At 45.0% G+C, this 16,710-nt stretch overlaps 2 protein-coding genes across 4 annotated transcripts in view; both read right to left on the reverse strand.

The window, feature by feature from the left end:
* The window catches only part of LOC112445062 (fibrous sheath-interacting protein 2), a 93,764-nt gene extending 90,233 nt beyond the window's left edge, over positions 1–3,531 (reverse strand). For all 3 annotated transcript variants that reach the window (XM_059883726.1, XM_024988565.2, XM_059883727.1), the window contains exon 1: positions 3,244–3,531. In XM_059883726.1, coding sequence (XP_059739709.1) covers positions 3,244–3,510 — 267 coding nt within the window. In that variant the 5' untranslated portion in view covers positions 3,511–3,531. The remainder of the gene's footprint in view (positions 1–3,243) is intronic.
* A 12,447-nt stretch (positions 3,532–15,978) lies between these two features.
* Positions 15,979–16,710, reverse strand: part of LOC112445113 (rhox homeobox family member 2-like) — a 28,340-nt gene continuing 27,608 nt past the window's right edge. Inside the window, exon 4 of the mRNA XM_024988658.2 lies at positions 15,979–16,521. Within this exon, the coding sequence (XP_024844426.2) occupies positions 16,150–16,521 (372 nt within the window). The 3' untranslated portion in view covers positions 15,979–16,149. The remainder of the gene's footprint in view (positions 16,522–16,710) is intronic.

Consider the following 16,710-nt stretch of genomic DNA (forward strand, 5'->3'; position numbering starts at 1 on the left):
AAGTAAGCATGGAGCTACTGGCAGCATTTTGGAAAACTGGTCACCATGACTTTTGGTCACTGACCAATGACTTCTGAGCTAGGCCATAAACCTCTGGATGTTCCACCAGCTTCTCAAAGAGGGTGAGTATTCTTAGGGAGATATCCCCCCCTAAAAAGGAAAGACTAATTTGGAAAGATACATGCACCACAGCATTCATTGCAGTACTATTTACAATAACCAAGATATGGAATCTACCCAGGTGTCCATCAACAGAGGAATAAAGAGGATGTGGTGTATATGTATAGACACACAGTGGAATACTACTCAGCCATAAAATGAAGGAAATTTTGTCATTTGCAACAACATGGATGGACTTGGAGAGTATTACGCTTAGTGAAATAAGTCAGAGAAAGACAAACACTGTATGATATCACTTGTATGTGGAACCTAAAAAGTAAAGCAAGCTTGTGACTATGACCCAAAGAAAGAAACTAAACTCACCAATATAGAGAACAAACTAGTGACTATCAGTGGGGGAGAAAAAGTCGGGAAGGACAAGATCCTAGTAACGGATGCCTAGGTACAAACTACTGTATATGAAATAAATAAGCTTCAAGGACATATTGTGCAGCACATGGAATATAGCAATATGTCATAAGAACTATAAACGGACTATAACTTTTAAAAACTGTGAATCACTATGTTGTATCCCTGAACTTCATAATATTGCACATCAACTATAACTCAATTAAAAATATGTAAATACAAAGAAACAAAATCAACCAATAAAACAGAGTGACTGATTCCTTAATTTTTTTAAGTGTTTTTTTAATTTAATTTTATTTTTAAGCTTTACAAATTGTATTAGTTTTGCCAAATATCAAAACGAATCCGCCACAGGTATACATGTGTTCCCCATCCTGAACCCTCCTGCCTCCTCCCTCCCCACACCATCCCTCTGAGTTGTCCCAGTGCACTAGCCCCAAGCATCCGAGACAAATAAGGGTGACACTGTACAGGCTTTGGTCGGAATAGTGACTAGTTTCCAAAGCTTCAGGTGGGAATATGAACCTGAAATCTGTCCCAGTGTGACTCTTGGATAGCTTCCCAGATTAAAAATACAAGATTGAGAGACAACAACCTCTGTTTCTGTGCTCTTTCCCACATCTATTGAGAATAAGAAATAGTGGGCCCACGGATACAAGAGAAACTCACAGGAGAACAGCTTGAAGATACGGGGAAGTTGCAAAGACGATAGCACAGATATTCTGCTGATTTTATGGCATAAGATGGGCTTGAAGCATTTTCCAAAGGAGGAAGAATCAGAAGTGGCTTTATTCATCACAAATTAGTTGATTTTTACATAAGAACATCCAACGAATAGCTCTGCTTTCCTGGTTTGACTGGCAGAAAGCTATACAAGCAGAGCACGGTAAATAGCTCCACAGCCCACGCTTCATTTATACTTATTATTTATCCTCTGGATAAACAAAGTTAGAAATAGAAAATATTAATTCAGCTTCTAAAGTTGTGCACCTAAGAATTTCCTCAGGAAATTCTGATTACTCTCTTTTAAAGAGTAGTAGAAACTATGGGTGTTATTTTGAAGAACCAGTTTTCTTCAGGGGTCATGGTGGTAATGACAACAGTAACAACAATAATGACTAATACTGATTTAGGACTTGCTATGTGCTAGGCACTAACCAATTATTTTTCATGTATTATCTCATTTAGTCCTCCCCCATACCTGTAAACAATCAGTAGCCTGATTGCTTCCACTTAAAGATGAGGAAATTGGAGCCTAGAAAGGTTGTGATTTGTGTAGACACACAGTAAGCTCCAGGGCCAGATTCCAAACCCAGCTGCCCTACCTTCCTACAAAACTTCACACTGGGGACTTTCCTGGTGGTCCAGTGGCTAAGATTCCAAGTTCCCAGTGCAGAGGGCCTGGGTCAATCCCCGATGAGGGAACTAGATCCCACAGGTCACACCTAAGAGTTCACATGCAGCAACTAAGACCCAGGGCAGCCAAATAAACTAATTAAAATAGTTTTTAAATTGAGATTTAAAAAAATTCACACTGATCAACAGGTAGACAATACTTTGGCAAAAGATGTATAAACAGGAATGTTGAGTGCAGCATCTTTTAAAAGAATTTAACATTTGAAAAAAGCTTGTTCATCATAAGCAACTGATTAAATTAATGAAGGTCCCTCCATCCAACAGGTTTACGCATCTGGTAGGAACTATATTGCAAAAAGCATGGATAATATGATCCAATTTTAGTTGAAACAGCATTTTACCAGTATTTACATATATGAAAATATCTGGAAAATTACACAGAAGACAACAACGATCATTTTGAAGTGATAGGATCCAAGGTAAATGAAAACATGAATTTCCAACTTTTCCTACAACAATTACCTAATAAAGAATAGAATAAAATCTTTAAACATCACACTACTCCTTTTCCCTGAGAGATCCTGCTTCCAGCTTGAGCTCCAGACTGGAAACCGACTGCACTCAGGTGCTCTGTCATTATCCTCTCTGGGCTTCCTATTCCGCATATGTAATAACAAGAAGGCGGTTTAATTTCAAAAATTCCTTCCAGCTCTAATGTTCTTTGACTTGGTCCATATCATTCCTAGGGAAGTTCTTTACCAAAAAAGGAAACACAAAAAGGGCTGTGGGGATTTAATCTCCATAAAACGTCTTGTCACACCTTCCCTGTTGTCAACTAACAATGTTGTGATAATTTCAGGAGAACAGCCAAAGGGCCTCAGCCATACATACACATGTCCATTCTCCCCCAAATCGCCCTCCCATCCAGGCTGCCACATAACATTCACCAGTCTCCACTCTTTTTTAAGATTCTTTCCTCAGTACAGAGTACTGAGTTCCCTCTGCTACACAGTAGGTCCTTCTTTGTCATCTATTATGTATATATTAGAGTGTGTAAGACAACCCCAGTCTCCCGAGAAAGACGATTTTTAACCTACACACTAACAGACAAACAAAACACACTGGACGCCGAAACAACACACCCGGCAACTGGAGCCAAAAAAGAAACAAAACCAATACAGTATTGTAATTAGCCTCCAATTAAAATAAATAAATTTAAATTAAAAAAAAAAAAGAAAAGCAAACTGGCTAAACACAGTCCCCGGTCCCGTTCTCAGTCCATAGATTCTTGGTTTCTTTCTTAAGATCACCTGTTACTTATTACATCAGAAAATGATAATAATAATAATAATAACTAACCTTTATTTCTCGGCTATCCATAAGGCCATTTAGGGCTGCCCTGGTAGCTCCGCGGTAAAGAATCTGCTTGCCAATGCTGGAGACAGAAGAGACATGGGTTCGATCCCTGGGCCACAAAGATCCCCTCGGGTAGGAAATGGCAACCCACTCCGGTATTCTTGCCCGGAAAATTCCGTGGCTAGAGAAGCCTGCCGGGGTACAGTCCATGGACTCGCCAAGAGTCGGACACGACTTAGCCACTGAGCACACAGGAGTAGGCGAACTCATGCGGGGCAAAGGAGAGAGTCTGTTTCTTAGAAAGGCGGGGTCTGGCGGTGGCGGCCTTGACTCTCCCGCGCCCTCTGCTGGGGAGTTGGCTCCACGCTGACTCTCCGCACTTGGCCTTCCCTAGGAGCTTCTCGCACTTCGTGCGTTGATGTGAGACTGCTAGGTGACAAGGGGGGAACTGGAGGTTACTAGGGGCTGCAGTGGGGACGTGTGGAGTCTGAGAAGTGAGGTGCAGACTGAGGGCGGTGTGGGAGTCTGTGGGGCGGAGAGCGATGTGCAGCCTGCGGGATGCAGGGTCACCAAGATCTACTTTCCGCTATGCGAGTGTGGTCCTGGCATCACCGGTGGCGTCTCCCGCGCCCCGCAGCCCTTTGCTCTGCTTAGGAAAATGGTAGAAGGCGGGGGCGAGGGCCAGTTTCCCTGGAGCCTTTTAAGCCTGCCTCCTTCCCATAAACTGTAAAACCTGCCCTTACAAGGAAAGCGCTGTGTTTTCTATTAGCCTTCCCGCAGGGCCGTTTATCAGCAATCTGTATTATGAAAACGGAGGACGTTTTTCAACAATTGTAAATCCTGAAACTATGTCTTGCAGGTCCTTGGCCAGGGGCCAGTTCCCCGAGAGTCACTGCTCAGGAGTCTTCCAAACTGACTTGCTCCACACCCCACTTCTCCCCCACCCCTACTTTCCATCCCCTTAGCAAATACTTTCCAAGATGCCTATTCACCTAAGAACTGTAATTCTGAGATCTCACCCATTCATGTCCACTTGCTAGTTGTGTGGCATCAGGTACGTCACTACTCAGATAACAGCATCAACCTCTACAGAATGGGTGAGTAAACCTCCTTTATTCACTCATTCCACCTGTGTCAACTGAGCACCTATTCCATTTGGGCCCTGGGCTAGGTGCTGGGAAGACCTCAGGGAGAAAGACAGATGCTTTCCTTCCTGTCATGGAATTTGCCTCCCAACCAGGGACCCAGACAGTAAACCAATAAATACACAAATGGTGATGTGTCAGTGTAAGGAACGTGGTACAAGGAGAGAGAATACATGGATTCTGACTTGGGTTGTAAGGTCAAGGAAGGCCACTCAGGAAGGGACACAAAAGCGTAACCTGAAGGATACCTAAGCCGGATGAAAGTTGCTGGGCCAAAATGCTGAATCTAAGAAAGGTGCAGGAGTGGCTAGATATCAGGAGTGAGGAAAGAGGCTCCAAAGGAGTTTGCAGAAGTAACCAGGGGACCCTTGGTGTTGTACCTTCTATGGATTTGGACAAATGTACTAAGGACGTCTATCCATCATTATACTGTCAAACAGAGTATTTTCACTGCCTCGCAAACCCTCTGTGTTCTTCCTACTCCTCCCTCCTCCCTCTGCCTGGCAACCACTGAACTTTTTTCTGTTTTTGGTCTGTCTCCATACTTCTGCCTTTCCCACAATGGCATATAAATGGACTCATTCAGCATGTACCCTTTTGAAACGGGCTTCTTTCACTTAGTAATAATGCATTTAACGGTCTTCCATATCTTTTAGTGGACTTTTTTCAGATATTTTAATGTATCCAAGTGTGGGGAAATGAAAGTCACTCAATCGTGTCCAAGTCTTTGCTACCACATGGACTATACAGTCCATGAAATTATCCAGGATAGAATACTGGAGTGGGTGGCCTTTTCCTTCTCCAGGGGACCTTTCCAACCCAGGGATCAAACCCAGGTCTCCCGCACTGCAGGTGGATTCTTTCCCAGCTGCGCCACAAGGGAAGCCCTGATGTATCCAAAGAGCTAAAGAAAACAATGTCTAAAATCTAAAGGAAAGATTCCACTCCAATAAGAGCTTGCAAGTCATCATTCCCACCCTCAGAAGAAAAAATATGAACAGATTAAAAATCAATGACCATTCTTGGCTACATCACAGAATTGAGGTCATGGGACAAATTGTAATCCCTGAACCGGAGAAAGAGCTGGTTCTCGAGATTACAGATTATAGTGAACACAGATCAGCACACCTGAGGCAGAAAATGCTGAAATCTAAAACCTGGAACTTCAAAGGTAGCTTCAATGAATTGCTGGTGACTGAGTGTGGACTAACTTGAGAATTAAAAATTCCTAGGGACCTAATCAAAGCAACCCCCACCCCCACAATCATGGTGTTTACTCCTAGGATCCTCAACACGTTTTCTTGGTAAAGATCAGAGAAATATTGCCTCCTGTTTGACCAAGAAAGAGGGGAGAAGTAACCATCTGGAAACAAGCCAAGAGCATTCTTCGTAACAATGGCCTACCCAGCAAGGGAGAAGACTTCACCAGAGCCTTCTTGGACTTGGGGTAAGGGAAATTACCAAACTTCCAATCCCCTAGACATTGACCTTCGCAGAAGAGAAGAAAAAAGCTGAGGACTACTTGTGAAGGTCATAGTCCAGGGGGTCAGGGACACTAAACAACTGAGCCCAAACGATGAGATTATAGAACGTGTCTCCTCAACCCAGACCTGACCAAACATCAACAAGGTCTCCTTATAATGCAGTGGGTCACAGATGAAAGAACGGAAGGCTCAGACTCTATTTAAGAAGCGGTCTATGGGAAACGAAAGACGCCAGAAGGCAAAAACAAAACACTTGTGGAAATTGAATCCTCTGATACTACAGATACAGAAAACTGTAAACACAGCATATCTCTTCGCCAGACAAAAATAAGATGTCATACAAAGGCCTGTGTACTTCCAAATACCTGATCATTATTGGCTTTCAACGACAACTAAAAGATGCATAGCCTGATAAAAGGAAAGAAGAAATAGTCTGAAGAGACAAAGCAAGTGTCAGAAGCAGATTCAGGTATAGCAGAGATATGAAATTATCTGACTGAGAATTTAAAATAGATCGATATGCTAGGGCTCCAGTGGAAAAGGTGGACAACTTGCAAGAACAGATGGATAATGTAAACAGAGAGATAGAAACCCTTAGAAAGAATATAAAGGAAATAGTAGAATAAAAAACTGCAAAGAAATAAAGAATATATTTAATGGATGCATCAGATGATTGGAAAGGGCTGAGATTAGAATCAGAGAGTTTGAAGATTTATCAGTAGAACCCCCCTCAAACTGAAATGTAGAGAAAAAATTAATAAAACATAGAATAGAATATCTTCCAATCACTGTGGGACAATTACAAAAGGTATAACAGGTATAATGGGACTACACAAAGCAAAGAAAGAGAAAAGAAAGAGAGGAAGTATTTGAAGTAATAATAGCTGGGATTTTTCTAAAATTAGTGAGAGGTCAACACATCTAGGAAGTTCAGAGAACACCAAGCAATATAAACGTCAAAAGGAAAAAAAAAAAAACACACCTAGGCATATCATATTCAAATTGCAGAAAACCAAACACAGAGAAAATCTTGAAAAAAGCAGAGAATAAAAACACCTTACGTAACATGTATATTCGGAGAAGGCAATGGCACCCCACTCCAGTACTCTTGCCTGGAAAATCCCATGGACAGAGGAGCCTGGTAGGCTGCAGTCCATGGGGTCGCTAAGAGTCGGACACGACTGAGCGACTTCACTTTCACTTTTCACTTTCATGCATTGGAGAAGGAAATGGCAACCCACTCGTGTTCTTGCCTGGAGAATCCCAGGGATGGCGGAGCCTGCTGGGCTGCTGTCTATGGGGTCGCACAGAGTCGGACACGACTGAAGTGACTTAGCACCAATATGTATATTATCATATGTGAAACGGATTGCCAGTCCAGGCTTGATGCATGATACAGGGTGCTCGGGCTGGTGCACTGGGATTACCCAGAGGGATGGGATGGGGAGGGAGGTGGGAGGGGGTTCAGGATGGGGAACACATGTACACCCGTGGCATATTCATGTCAATATATGGCAAAACCAGTACAATATTATAAAGTAATTAGCCTCCAAAAATTTAATTAATTAATTAATTAAAAAGAAAACACACACCTTACCTAGAGAGGAACACAGGTGGTCCCTGCAGGGAGTCTTGCTCTATATGCCAGTCTGAGTCTTGCCAGAAGCCTGACCGAATGGCAAGGCCATTAGCCATGTGGTTCACGGTTCAGTGAAGATACAGCAAGCCTTCTTGTTGAAGTGACCTGGACAGACATCCACACTGCATGAGGCTCTGCCCATTGCAATGAGCATCCCTCGCCACACTCAGTAAGGGAAAGGGCGGTCTCAGATTCAATGGCAGCTGTGCCCCATTCCTGCTTGTTTGTAGTTGACTGGGAGGAGCCATCAGGTGTGCTGATCAGGCCCACTTATGGTCCAGGACAGGGGTCCCCAATCCCCGGGATCTAATGCCTGATGATCTAAGTGGAGTTGATGTCATGATAATAAAAACGAAGTGCACAATAAATGTAACCTGCTTGAATCGTCCTGAAACCACCATGACCCCACCCCGTCCATGGAAAATTCTCTTCCACGAAACTGGTTCTTGTGCTAAAAAAGTTGGGATTGGTGATCCAGGAGGTCTTTGTACCTGGACCCTCACAGGGCCAGTGGAAGCAGTGGCTCTTTGGGCAATGTGCCAGGGAGCCAAAGAGACACCCCTGAGAACCTTTCAGGGAGTTGTGAGACCCCATCTGCTCTGCATTTTGCTCATTCCTGTATGTACCATTTCTATATAAGATTCCTGAACCACCTCCATCAGGTGAGTTGAGACATCTGCTTGGATCCATGCCATGACTAGAATTTATGATCTTAAGATTACTAAGGGGCTTCTCTGGTGGTCCAGTGGTTAAGAATCCACTTTCCAGTGCAGGGGATGCAGCTTTGATCTCTGGTCAGGGAACTAACATCCTACATGGCTCGGAGCTACTTAGCCACATGCGCCCACAACTACAGAGCCCGTGTGCCTTTATGAATTATCCCACATGCCGCAACTAAGACCTGACATAGCCAAATAAATAAGTAAATATTTTTTAAAAGATTACTTCACAGCCATGAATCATGTGCACAGTATCCTCCAAGGGCTAATAAGAGGCCAGTAACTGTCCTGAGCTGACTAAGACACTGGGCCTCTCTGGTTCATCTCCAGATTCACCAGCAAAGGTGAAATCCAGGGCCATCACCATGCAGACTCTAGTGGGACTCTGTCAGGTTCTTCATAATCTGCTTCCTGACCCCAGATTAGAGTTCCTTAGTGGGGATAGCCCATGAATCTCCCTTGAAGCCCTGGGATTGAGTGAGTGGACACAGAGATGTCTTTGGGAAAGCCCTTGCCCAGATGGTCCAGAAGAGGGTACCTGAATACCATTTGTATGTTGTTCTTTCCATTGGTCTGTGCTGTGCTGAGTTGCTCAGTCCGGCCCTTTCTGAGCTCCCCAAGCTCCTCTGTCCATGGGGATCCTCCAGGCTAGAATACTGGAGTGGGTTGCCATGCCCTCCTCCAGGGGATCTTCCCAACCAGGGACTGAACCCAGGTCTCCCACATTGCAGATGGATTGTTTACCATCTGAGCCACCAGAGAAGCCCATGAATATTGGCATGGGTGGCCTATGCCTTCTCCAGGTTATCTTCCTGACCTAGACATTGGTCTTGGGTCTCTTGCACTGCAGGTGGATTTTTTTGCCAACTGAGCTACCAGGAAAGCCCCAACTTTTGCTACTTCTTCAGTAACTATTTTTTTCCCTTCTGTGGCCAGGAAGAGGGGAGAATTCTGATTTGGGTCCTGCTATGGCACCAGAAGTTCATAGCAGTTGATCTGATGGGTTTTGTGGGATTCAGGTAAGAGAGCAGAATGGCGGCCAGTCTCCAGCATCAGTAGTATTCATAGCTCTGGAGTGCGTGTGCTCATCAGTGAGGGGCCATGCAAATCCTCCTTCTTTCTTGGCTGCCTGGCATTGACCTTAGTGAGGGAGAGCTCAAGACACATCGGACCTTGTGGCACTGAGAAAATTCTCCCCGCTTCTGGGAAGCAGTGGGCTCTTTTTATCCCTCTACTTCTTTGTTCTGTCTGCTGTATTAGTGTCTTCATCATCTTCGTGGTAGCAAATGTTTATTGAACACCTACAGCTTGCCAGGTTTTCTTGAGTGCTCCACGTGAATCTCTTCATTTTCTTTTCAGCTCTATGAACTAACTACTATTAAGATCCCGTTGTACGGATGAGGTTCAGAAAGCTGTAACAGTTTGTTCAAAGTCACAGAGCCAGTCTGTGGCAGAGCTCTGATTTGAATCCGAGTCCACAGTTTGTTTTCTTCCTATGAAGCCAGCTGCCTCTCACATTTCCTCCTCCCCACCCACATGCCTCTCCCTCTCCAGGTCGTCTCAGTGGCATAGTCTCCGTGTGGGTCCTGGGTTTGCGTGCTGTCCTCCAGGCAGTGAGCTCAGAGATGGCACTTAGCCAAGCACTTCCCTTTCTTTGTTGGGACGGAGGCATTGTCTTAACAGGAGAAACCAGCCACTCCATATACAAGCACCATGGTTAAGGGCAGGGGCCCCAAACCTTGGAGATCTCATAGACTAGTAATATTAGTATTGATCATGGAATCTAGTCCCATCACCTCATGGGAAATAGATGGAGAAACAGTGGAAACAGTGTCAGACTTTATTTTGGGGGACTCCAAAATCACTGCAGATGGTGATTGCAGCGATGAAATTAAAAGACGCTTACTCTTTGGAAGGAAAGTTATGACCAACCTAGATAGCATATTCAAAAGCAGAGACATTACTTTGCCAACAAAGGTCCATCTAGTCAAGGCTATGGTTTTTGCAGTGGTTATGTATGGATGTGAGAGTTGGACTGTGAAGAAAGCTGAGCACCGAAGAATTGATGCTTTTGAACTGTGGTGTTGGAAAAGACTCTTGAGAGTCCCTTGGACTGCAAGGAGATCCAACCTGTCAATCCTAAAGGATATCAGTCCTGGGTGTTCATTGGAAGGACTGATGCTGAAGCTGAAACTCCAATACTTTGGCCACCTCATGCGAAGAGTTGACTCATTGGAAAAGACTCTGATGCTGGGAAGGATTGGGGGCAGGAGGAGAAGGGGACGACAGAGGATGAGATGGCTGGATGGCATCACTGACTCGATGGACGTGAGTCTGAGTGAACTCCAGGAGTTGGTGGTGGACAGGGAGGCCTGGCGTGCTGCGATTCGTGGGGTCACAAAGAGTCGGACACAACTGAGCAACTCAACTGAACTGAATATTAGTAAAATAAAACTGGGTTTGGACAGAGGTCATAATCTTTTCATTTTACCAATTAAGACCTTGTCATTCTCCTCCTACTACTAATATTAATAATAGAAATAATATCTAAAGCTTATAGAGAAAGATTACCACGTACCATATACTATTCTCAGTCTTTCAATGAATTACCTGATTTAATCCTCACAAAAATCATATTTAGTAGGCATTATTGTTTTCCCCATTTTGGAGACAAGGAAATTGACAAAAGAAAGGTATTGTAAATTACTCCTGACTCTGCTGAAAACCATTATAGTATATTGTCTCTCATCTGTGTTTAATAAAAGATATTTTTTAAAGAAACCATCAAAGGACTTCCCTGGTGGCCCAATGGTTAAGACTCTGCACTTCCACTGCAGGGGGCATGGGTTCAATTCCTGGTTGGGGAGCAAAGATCCTGACTGCCACAGTGTGTGGCAAAAAAAAACAGATAAGAAAAGAAAAAAATAAACCATCAAGCACAGCCAGAGGCCCTGATCTCAGAATTTAGGAATAACCAACTAATAGCACGGACAGTTCTGGGTTTGTCTTGGGCAAAGCAAATACTGTCTCTCTCTCTCCCTTTTTGCAGTTTAATGTGAAAGTACTAATATATGCTTTGAGAAGTAAACGTCTAGATAAATACTGAGACCTTGACCCAGTGACTGGCACATAAGAATACAGTACATACCAGCTGCGACATTTATCATTGTAATTCCTTGTGGCACAACCCTGCAAACTAACCTCTTGCTGGGAGGAAACTGAGTAAGGCAACTATGGACTCTTGCTGTTACTGAGGTCAGGTAAGTTTCTGTAACTGACGACACCCTCCTTCCCTCAGCTGCCTCCAATTTCTCCTCCTTGAATGAACTGAAGCAGAGGAGTTTTACTTCCAATTGGTTGATATTGTTGTTGCCATCAGTTCTGTTCAGTTGCTCATTCGTGTCGGACTCGTTGCAATTCATGGACTGCAGTAACTGGGCTTCCCTGTCCATAAACAACTCTCGGGGCTTGCTCTAATTCATATCCATCAAGTAGGTGATGTCCCCTTCTCCTCCTGCCTTCAATCTTTCCCAGCATCAGGGTCTTTCCAATGAGTAAATTCTTTCCATCAGGTAGCCAAAGTAATTGGAGCTTCAGCTTCAGCATTAGTCCTTCCAAAGAATATTCAGGACTGATTTCCTTTAAGATTGACTGGTTTGATCTCTTTGCTGTCCAAGGGATTCTCAACAGTCTTCTCCAACACCACAGTTCAAAAGCATCAATTCTTCGGCGCTCAGCTTTCTTTATAGGCCAACTCTCACATCCACATATGACTACTGGAAAAACCAGAGCTTTGAGTAGACGGGCCTTTGCCAGTGAAGTCATGTCTCTGCTTTTCAATATGCTGTCTAGGTTGGTCACAGCTTTTCTTCCAAGGAGCAAGTGTCTTAATTTCATGGCTGCAGTCACCATCTTCAGTGATTTGGAGCCCCAAAAGATAAGTCTGTTATTGTTTCCATTGTTTCCCCATCTATTTGCCATGAAGTGATGGCATGGTGTTCCTTTTTTGAGTGTGGAGTTTTAAGCCAGCTTTTTCACTCTCCTCTTTCACTTTGATCAAGAATCTCTTTAGTTCCTCTTCACTTTCAGCCATAGGGGTGGTGTCATCTGTATATCTGAGGTTATTGATATTTCTCCTGGCAATCTTGATTCCAGCTTGTGATTCATCCAGCCTGGCATTTTGCATGATGTACTCTGCATATAAGTTAAATAAACAGGGTGACAATCTACTCGTTTCCCAATTTGGAACCAGTTCACTGTTCCATGTCTGGTTCTAACTGTTGTTTCTTGATCCGCCTTCAGATTTCTCAGGAGGCAGGTAAGGTGGCCTGATATCCCCATCTCTTGAAGAATTTCCCAGAGTTTGATGTGATCCACACAGTCAAAGGCTTTGGCATAGCCAATAAAGCAGAAGTAGATGTTTGTCTGGAATTCTCTTGCTTTTTCTATGATCCCACAGATGTCAGCAATTTGATCTCTAGTTCCTCTGCCTTTTCTAAATCCAGCGTAAACATCTGGAGGTTCTCAGTTCACATACGGTTGAAGCCTAACTTGGGGAATTTTGAGAAATACATTGCTAGCATGTGAGATGAGTGCAACCGAGTGGTAGTTGGAACATTCTTTTGCGTTGCCTTTCTTTGAGATTGGAATGAAAACTGACCTGTTCCAGTCCTGTGGCCACTGCTGAGTTTTCCAAATTTGCTGGCACATTGAGTGCAGCACTTTCACAGCATCATCTTCAGGATTTGAAATAGCTCAGCTGTTGCCATAGCAGCACTCAAACTTTCCATCTGAAAACCCTAGGGAACAGGGAGTCATAAACTTCTTCTGAGGCTTCTGCTGCAGCTGCTTGCAGGTTGGATGGCCACTCAGGTATTTATTTATTTATTTTTCACTGAAGGATAATTGCTTTACAGGATTCTGTTGGTTTCTGCCCAACATCAACATGAATCAGCCATAGGTGTACATATGTCCCCTCCCTCTTGAATCTCCCTCCCACTTCCCTCCCCATCCCACCCCTCTAGGTTGTTACAATGCCCCTGTTTGAGTTCCCTAAGTCATACAGCAAATTCCCAATGGCTATCTATTTTACATATGGTAATATATGGTTCCATGTTCCTCTCTGTATGCATCATGCCTTCACTAAGGTATTGAGGGTTAGTAAGGGAGGGCTCCTCAAAAGTCATCGGCAGTGGTTCTCCCCATTCATCACCCAGACCCCAAACTTGACCATGCTCTTGACCTCTCACACCCATTCTGCCAAATAGCCTCTCATCAGGAAGGTAAAGGGAGAAAAGGAACTAGGAAAGGACAGGGCGTGCTGCTGTGCTAAGTCGATTCAGTCGTGTCCAACTCTCTGTGACGCCATGGACTGTAGCCCAGCAGGCTCCTCTGTCCGTGGGATTCTCCAGGCAAGAACACTGGAGTGGGTTGCCATGCCTTCCTCCAGGGGATCTTCCTGAGCCAGGGATAGAACCCCAGTCTCTTATGTCTCTGGGAGTGTTCTTTACCCCTAGCACCCCCTGGGAAAGGCCCTTAGGAGAGAGGATCAAGAATGATGTCTCTCACTCATATGTGAGAATAAAATCCCATCCTTTTCCTTCTCATGTTGGAGCACAGGGCTCCATGAGGGGGTTCTAAATAGGACCTTTCCATAAATAAACACCCTGCTTCATTGGCTTGGCCTTAGACGTCTTGGATTTGGTTCCAAGTCAATTCATCAAAAGCCATCATTTTACCAAAAGTCAAGACACAATGACCAAATGAACAAGTGGGTCATTCTTTGAAGGATTAAGTTACTATATGACTAATGTGCCAGAGCTTACCAAACTTACTGACTTACCAAAAACTTTATTGTTGTTTTATGTATTTATTTCAACTTGTTACTTAACATACAATAATGCACATATTTAATGTATATAGTTTGACGAGTTTGGATATATATATAAAACCATGATACCATCACAATGTTATTTAAGAGAAGAAATAGTCTGTTTTTTTAAAATATTCTACTTATTTATTTTTCCGTGCTGGGTCTTTGCTGTGGCAGGAGAGATCTTCCATTTCATTGCAGTGTGTGGGCTCTTTAGTTGCAGCATGTGAACTCTTAGTTGCTGTGTGTGGCATCCAGCTCCTTGACCAGTGTTCCAACCCGGGCCCCCAGCATTGGGAGTGCAGAGTCCCAGCCACTGAACCACCAGAGAAGTCCCAATGCTGTTATTTTTAAATCTAGAGTTTAATGTGGTTTCCTTTGGGAATTGGCATGGCCAAGTGCCGGTGCCAGCTGGCAAAGTCGATCAGGTCCCGAGAACGTGCACGGCGTGGCTGAGAAAGAAAACTACAGCAAAGGAATACTACAACAAAGATGGGGTCGAGAGGTTCAGACACATCTCCACAAAGGGAAGCGGTCTGACACCGACTTTATTCAGCATCTTATATTCATACAGGACAGCATGAGAAAGACAAGACAGTTAACTTTTTTCTTGGTTGACCTATACATCTTACAAACAGTTACAAGAAATCTTGAGAGCATGGGAATGGCACCCTGTTATTATTTCTTACACCAGATAACATTTCCCTGTGCGTGAGAAGTTTGCCCAGAACTCCAGGTGTCTGCAGTAAATAAGCACCTAATCTCTGGGGTGGTGGGACAGAGAGCTATGTTTGCAAGCAAACCCTCAAGGACTGAGGCAGCTCCCAGAGCTGTGTCCTTCAGACAAAGGACCCCGTTCTCACGGGCAGCTCCCCGCAGCCAAGGGCTGGAGAGAGCCAGTTCCATAAGGTTCTAGGCCTGGACACTCCCCCTCCCCATTCTTTAGTCCCTCCTTCCTCTGGGATAGGCAACTGGAGAAGACTCTCTTCCTCTGCCAGCAAATGATCCCCTCCTCGATCCCAACCCCCAGCTACAAGGGGAATTTGGCTGATGGCCTTCTCCTTCTTCCTCACATACCCTTTCCTGGGCGGTTTCCACCTGGGAATTCCATTTGAAGAAGAAAGGCAAGGTCTTCCTGCTTCTCTTAAATAATGTGATTATACTGCATCAGTGCTCAGGGACCACTCCTCCTGGCTTGAGGCAGCACTCAACCAAGAGCCTTCTTTGCAGTGTTAAATTAGCTGGAACCCAGGTTCTCCCCAGGATGTTGAAGGTGACAAAATATATCTGGAGGCCACATGATCAACTCTGAGCTGGGGAAGGAGGGCTAAGCTTTCCACCTCTGGGAGAAGGGAGGGAGACTGGAAAGTCTCACACTGGCCTAGACAGAGTTTCCTCTTGCATTTCCTCTACAGAGCCAGGAACTCCCCCTCCTGCTAGAGTGGTTTCTATCTGTGCCCCCACCCCACCCCGCATATCCTCCGCAAAAGGGAAGGTGGTGAACAGAACTGGGAGAGAACCAGATGAACACCCAGCTCCCTCTCCTCCATAAAGCCCTATGAGCAGCCCCTGTAGAAGTGGCCCTTGGGGTCCTTGCCTCTGACCTCATCACCATGAATGTGGCTCAAGCCTGCTTTGGAACACATTCTCCTCCCTTGAAGACTCAAGCGACCCGTCTTGCACATCTAGGTGCTCCCAATGGTGCAGGGTGGGGGAAGGACGGGTGTTGGAGATGAGGGTTGAAGAGAATGGATGGGTCTCGGTACACCCCTCCTGGGCACCTGGGAAACTTCAGAGATGTGTGTGGCTTACTGATGGTGACTGTGGAGCAGCAGTTTCCATCAGATGCACTAACCCCATGTGACACACAGAACAAATATGCAGAGAATTCACTACTTTATTGAAAACACAGAAAACGGGCCCTAAAATAGTGGGTCAGTGACTCAGCATGTGTATGTAAGACACTTGGCAGGCACTTGGCAGGCCCTGTGTGCTTGATGCTGAGGTATCAGAACTTCAATCTGGCTCAAAGGCACTTTCGACAAAGCTGTCATGGAGACCATTCAAGAGGAAACGGGGCTACAGAAAGGCCACCGGTGGTAGGGGACCAGGCAAGGCCGTGAGGGCAGCCGGAGTGAATGGAGGGTGGTAGAATCCAGGGCAGAGGAGGCAGAAACAGCGGGGGTAAGGGCAGCATGGGCATCAAGGGCGGCCTGGGGGGCATGGAAGGCAAGGGTATCAGCTCCAGGGGCATCGGCTCCAGAGGGACCCAGACCCAATCCGGGTCCTGAACGAGGACGGTGTTGCAGGGTCCACCCCTGTTGCTGACCACACGGTGGGCCGGGAGCAGGGGCGGCGCATCTCTGAACCTCAGTGCTCTCTGACATTTCCTCCACCTGGTCCTTCTGTGCTTAAACCACACCTCCAGTCAGAGAGAAAAAGGGGGCTGGGTTAGTACATGGACCAGTTAATGTCAGACAGGAAAAAACGGAGCAGGGAAATCTTGGTGACTTGAAGATGGGAAACTACACCAGGAGAAGAAGCTATTTCCTTCTGGTTAAAATTTTTTAGGACATTTACTTAAAGGCCCTCCCATCAGCCCCCCCTACCC

Source organism: Bos taurus, chromosome X (genome assembly GCF_002263795.3).
Source record: "Bos taurus isolate L1 Dominette 01449 registration number 42190680 breed Hereford chromosome X, ARS-UCD2.0, whole genome shotgun sequence".
Taxonomy (NCBI): domain Eukaryota; kingdom Metazoa; phylum Chordata; class Mammalia; order Artiodactyla; family Bovidae; genus Bos; species Bos taurus.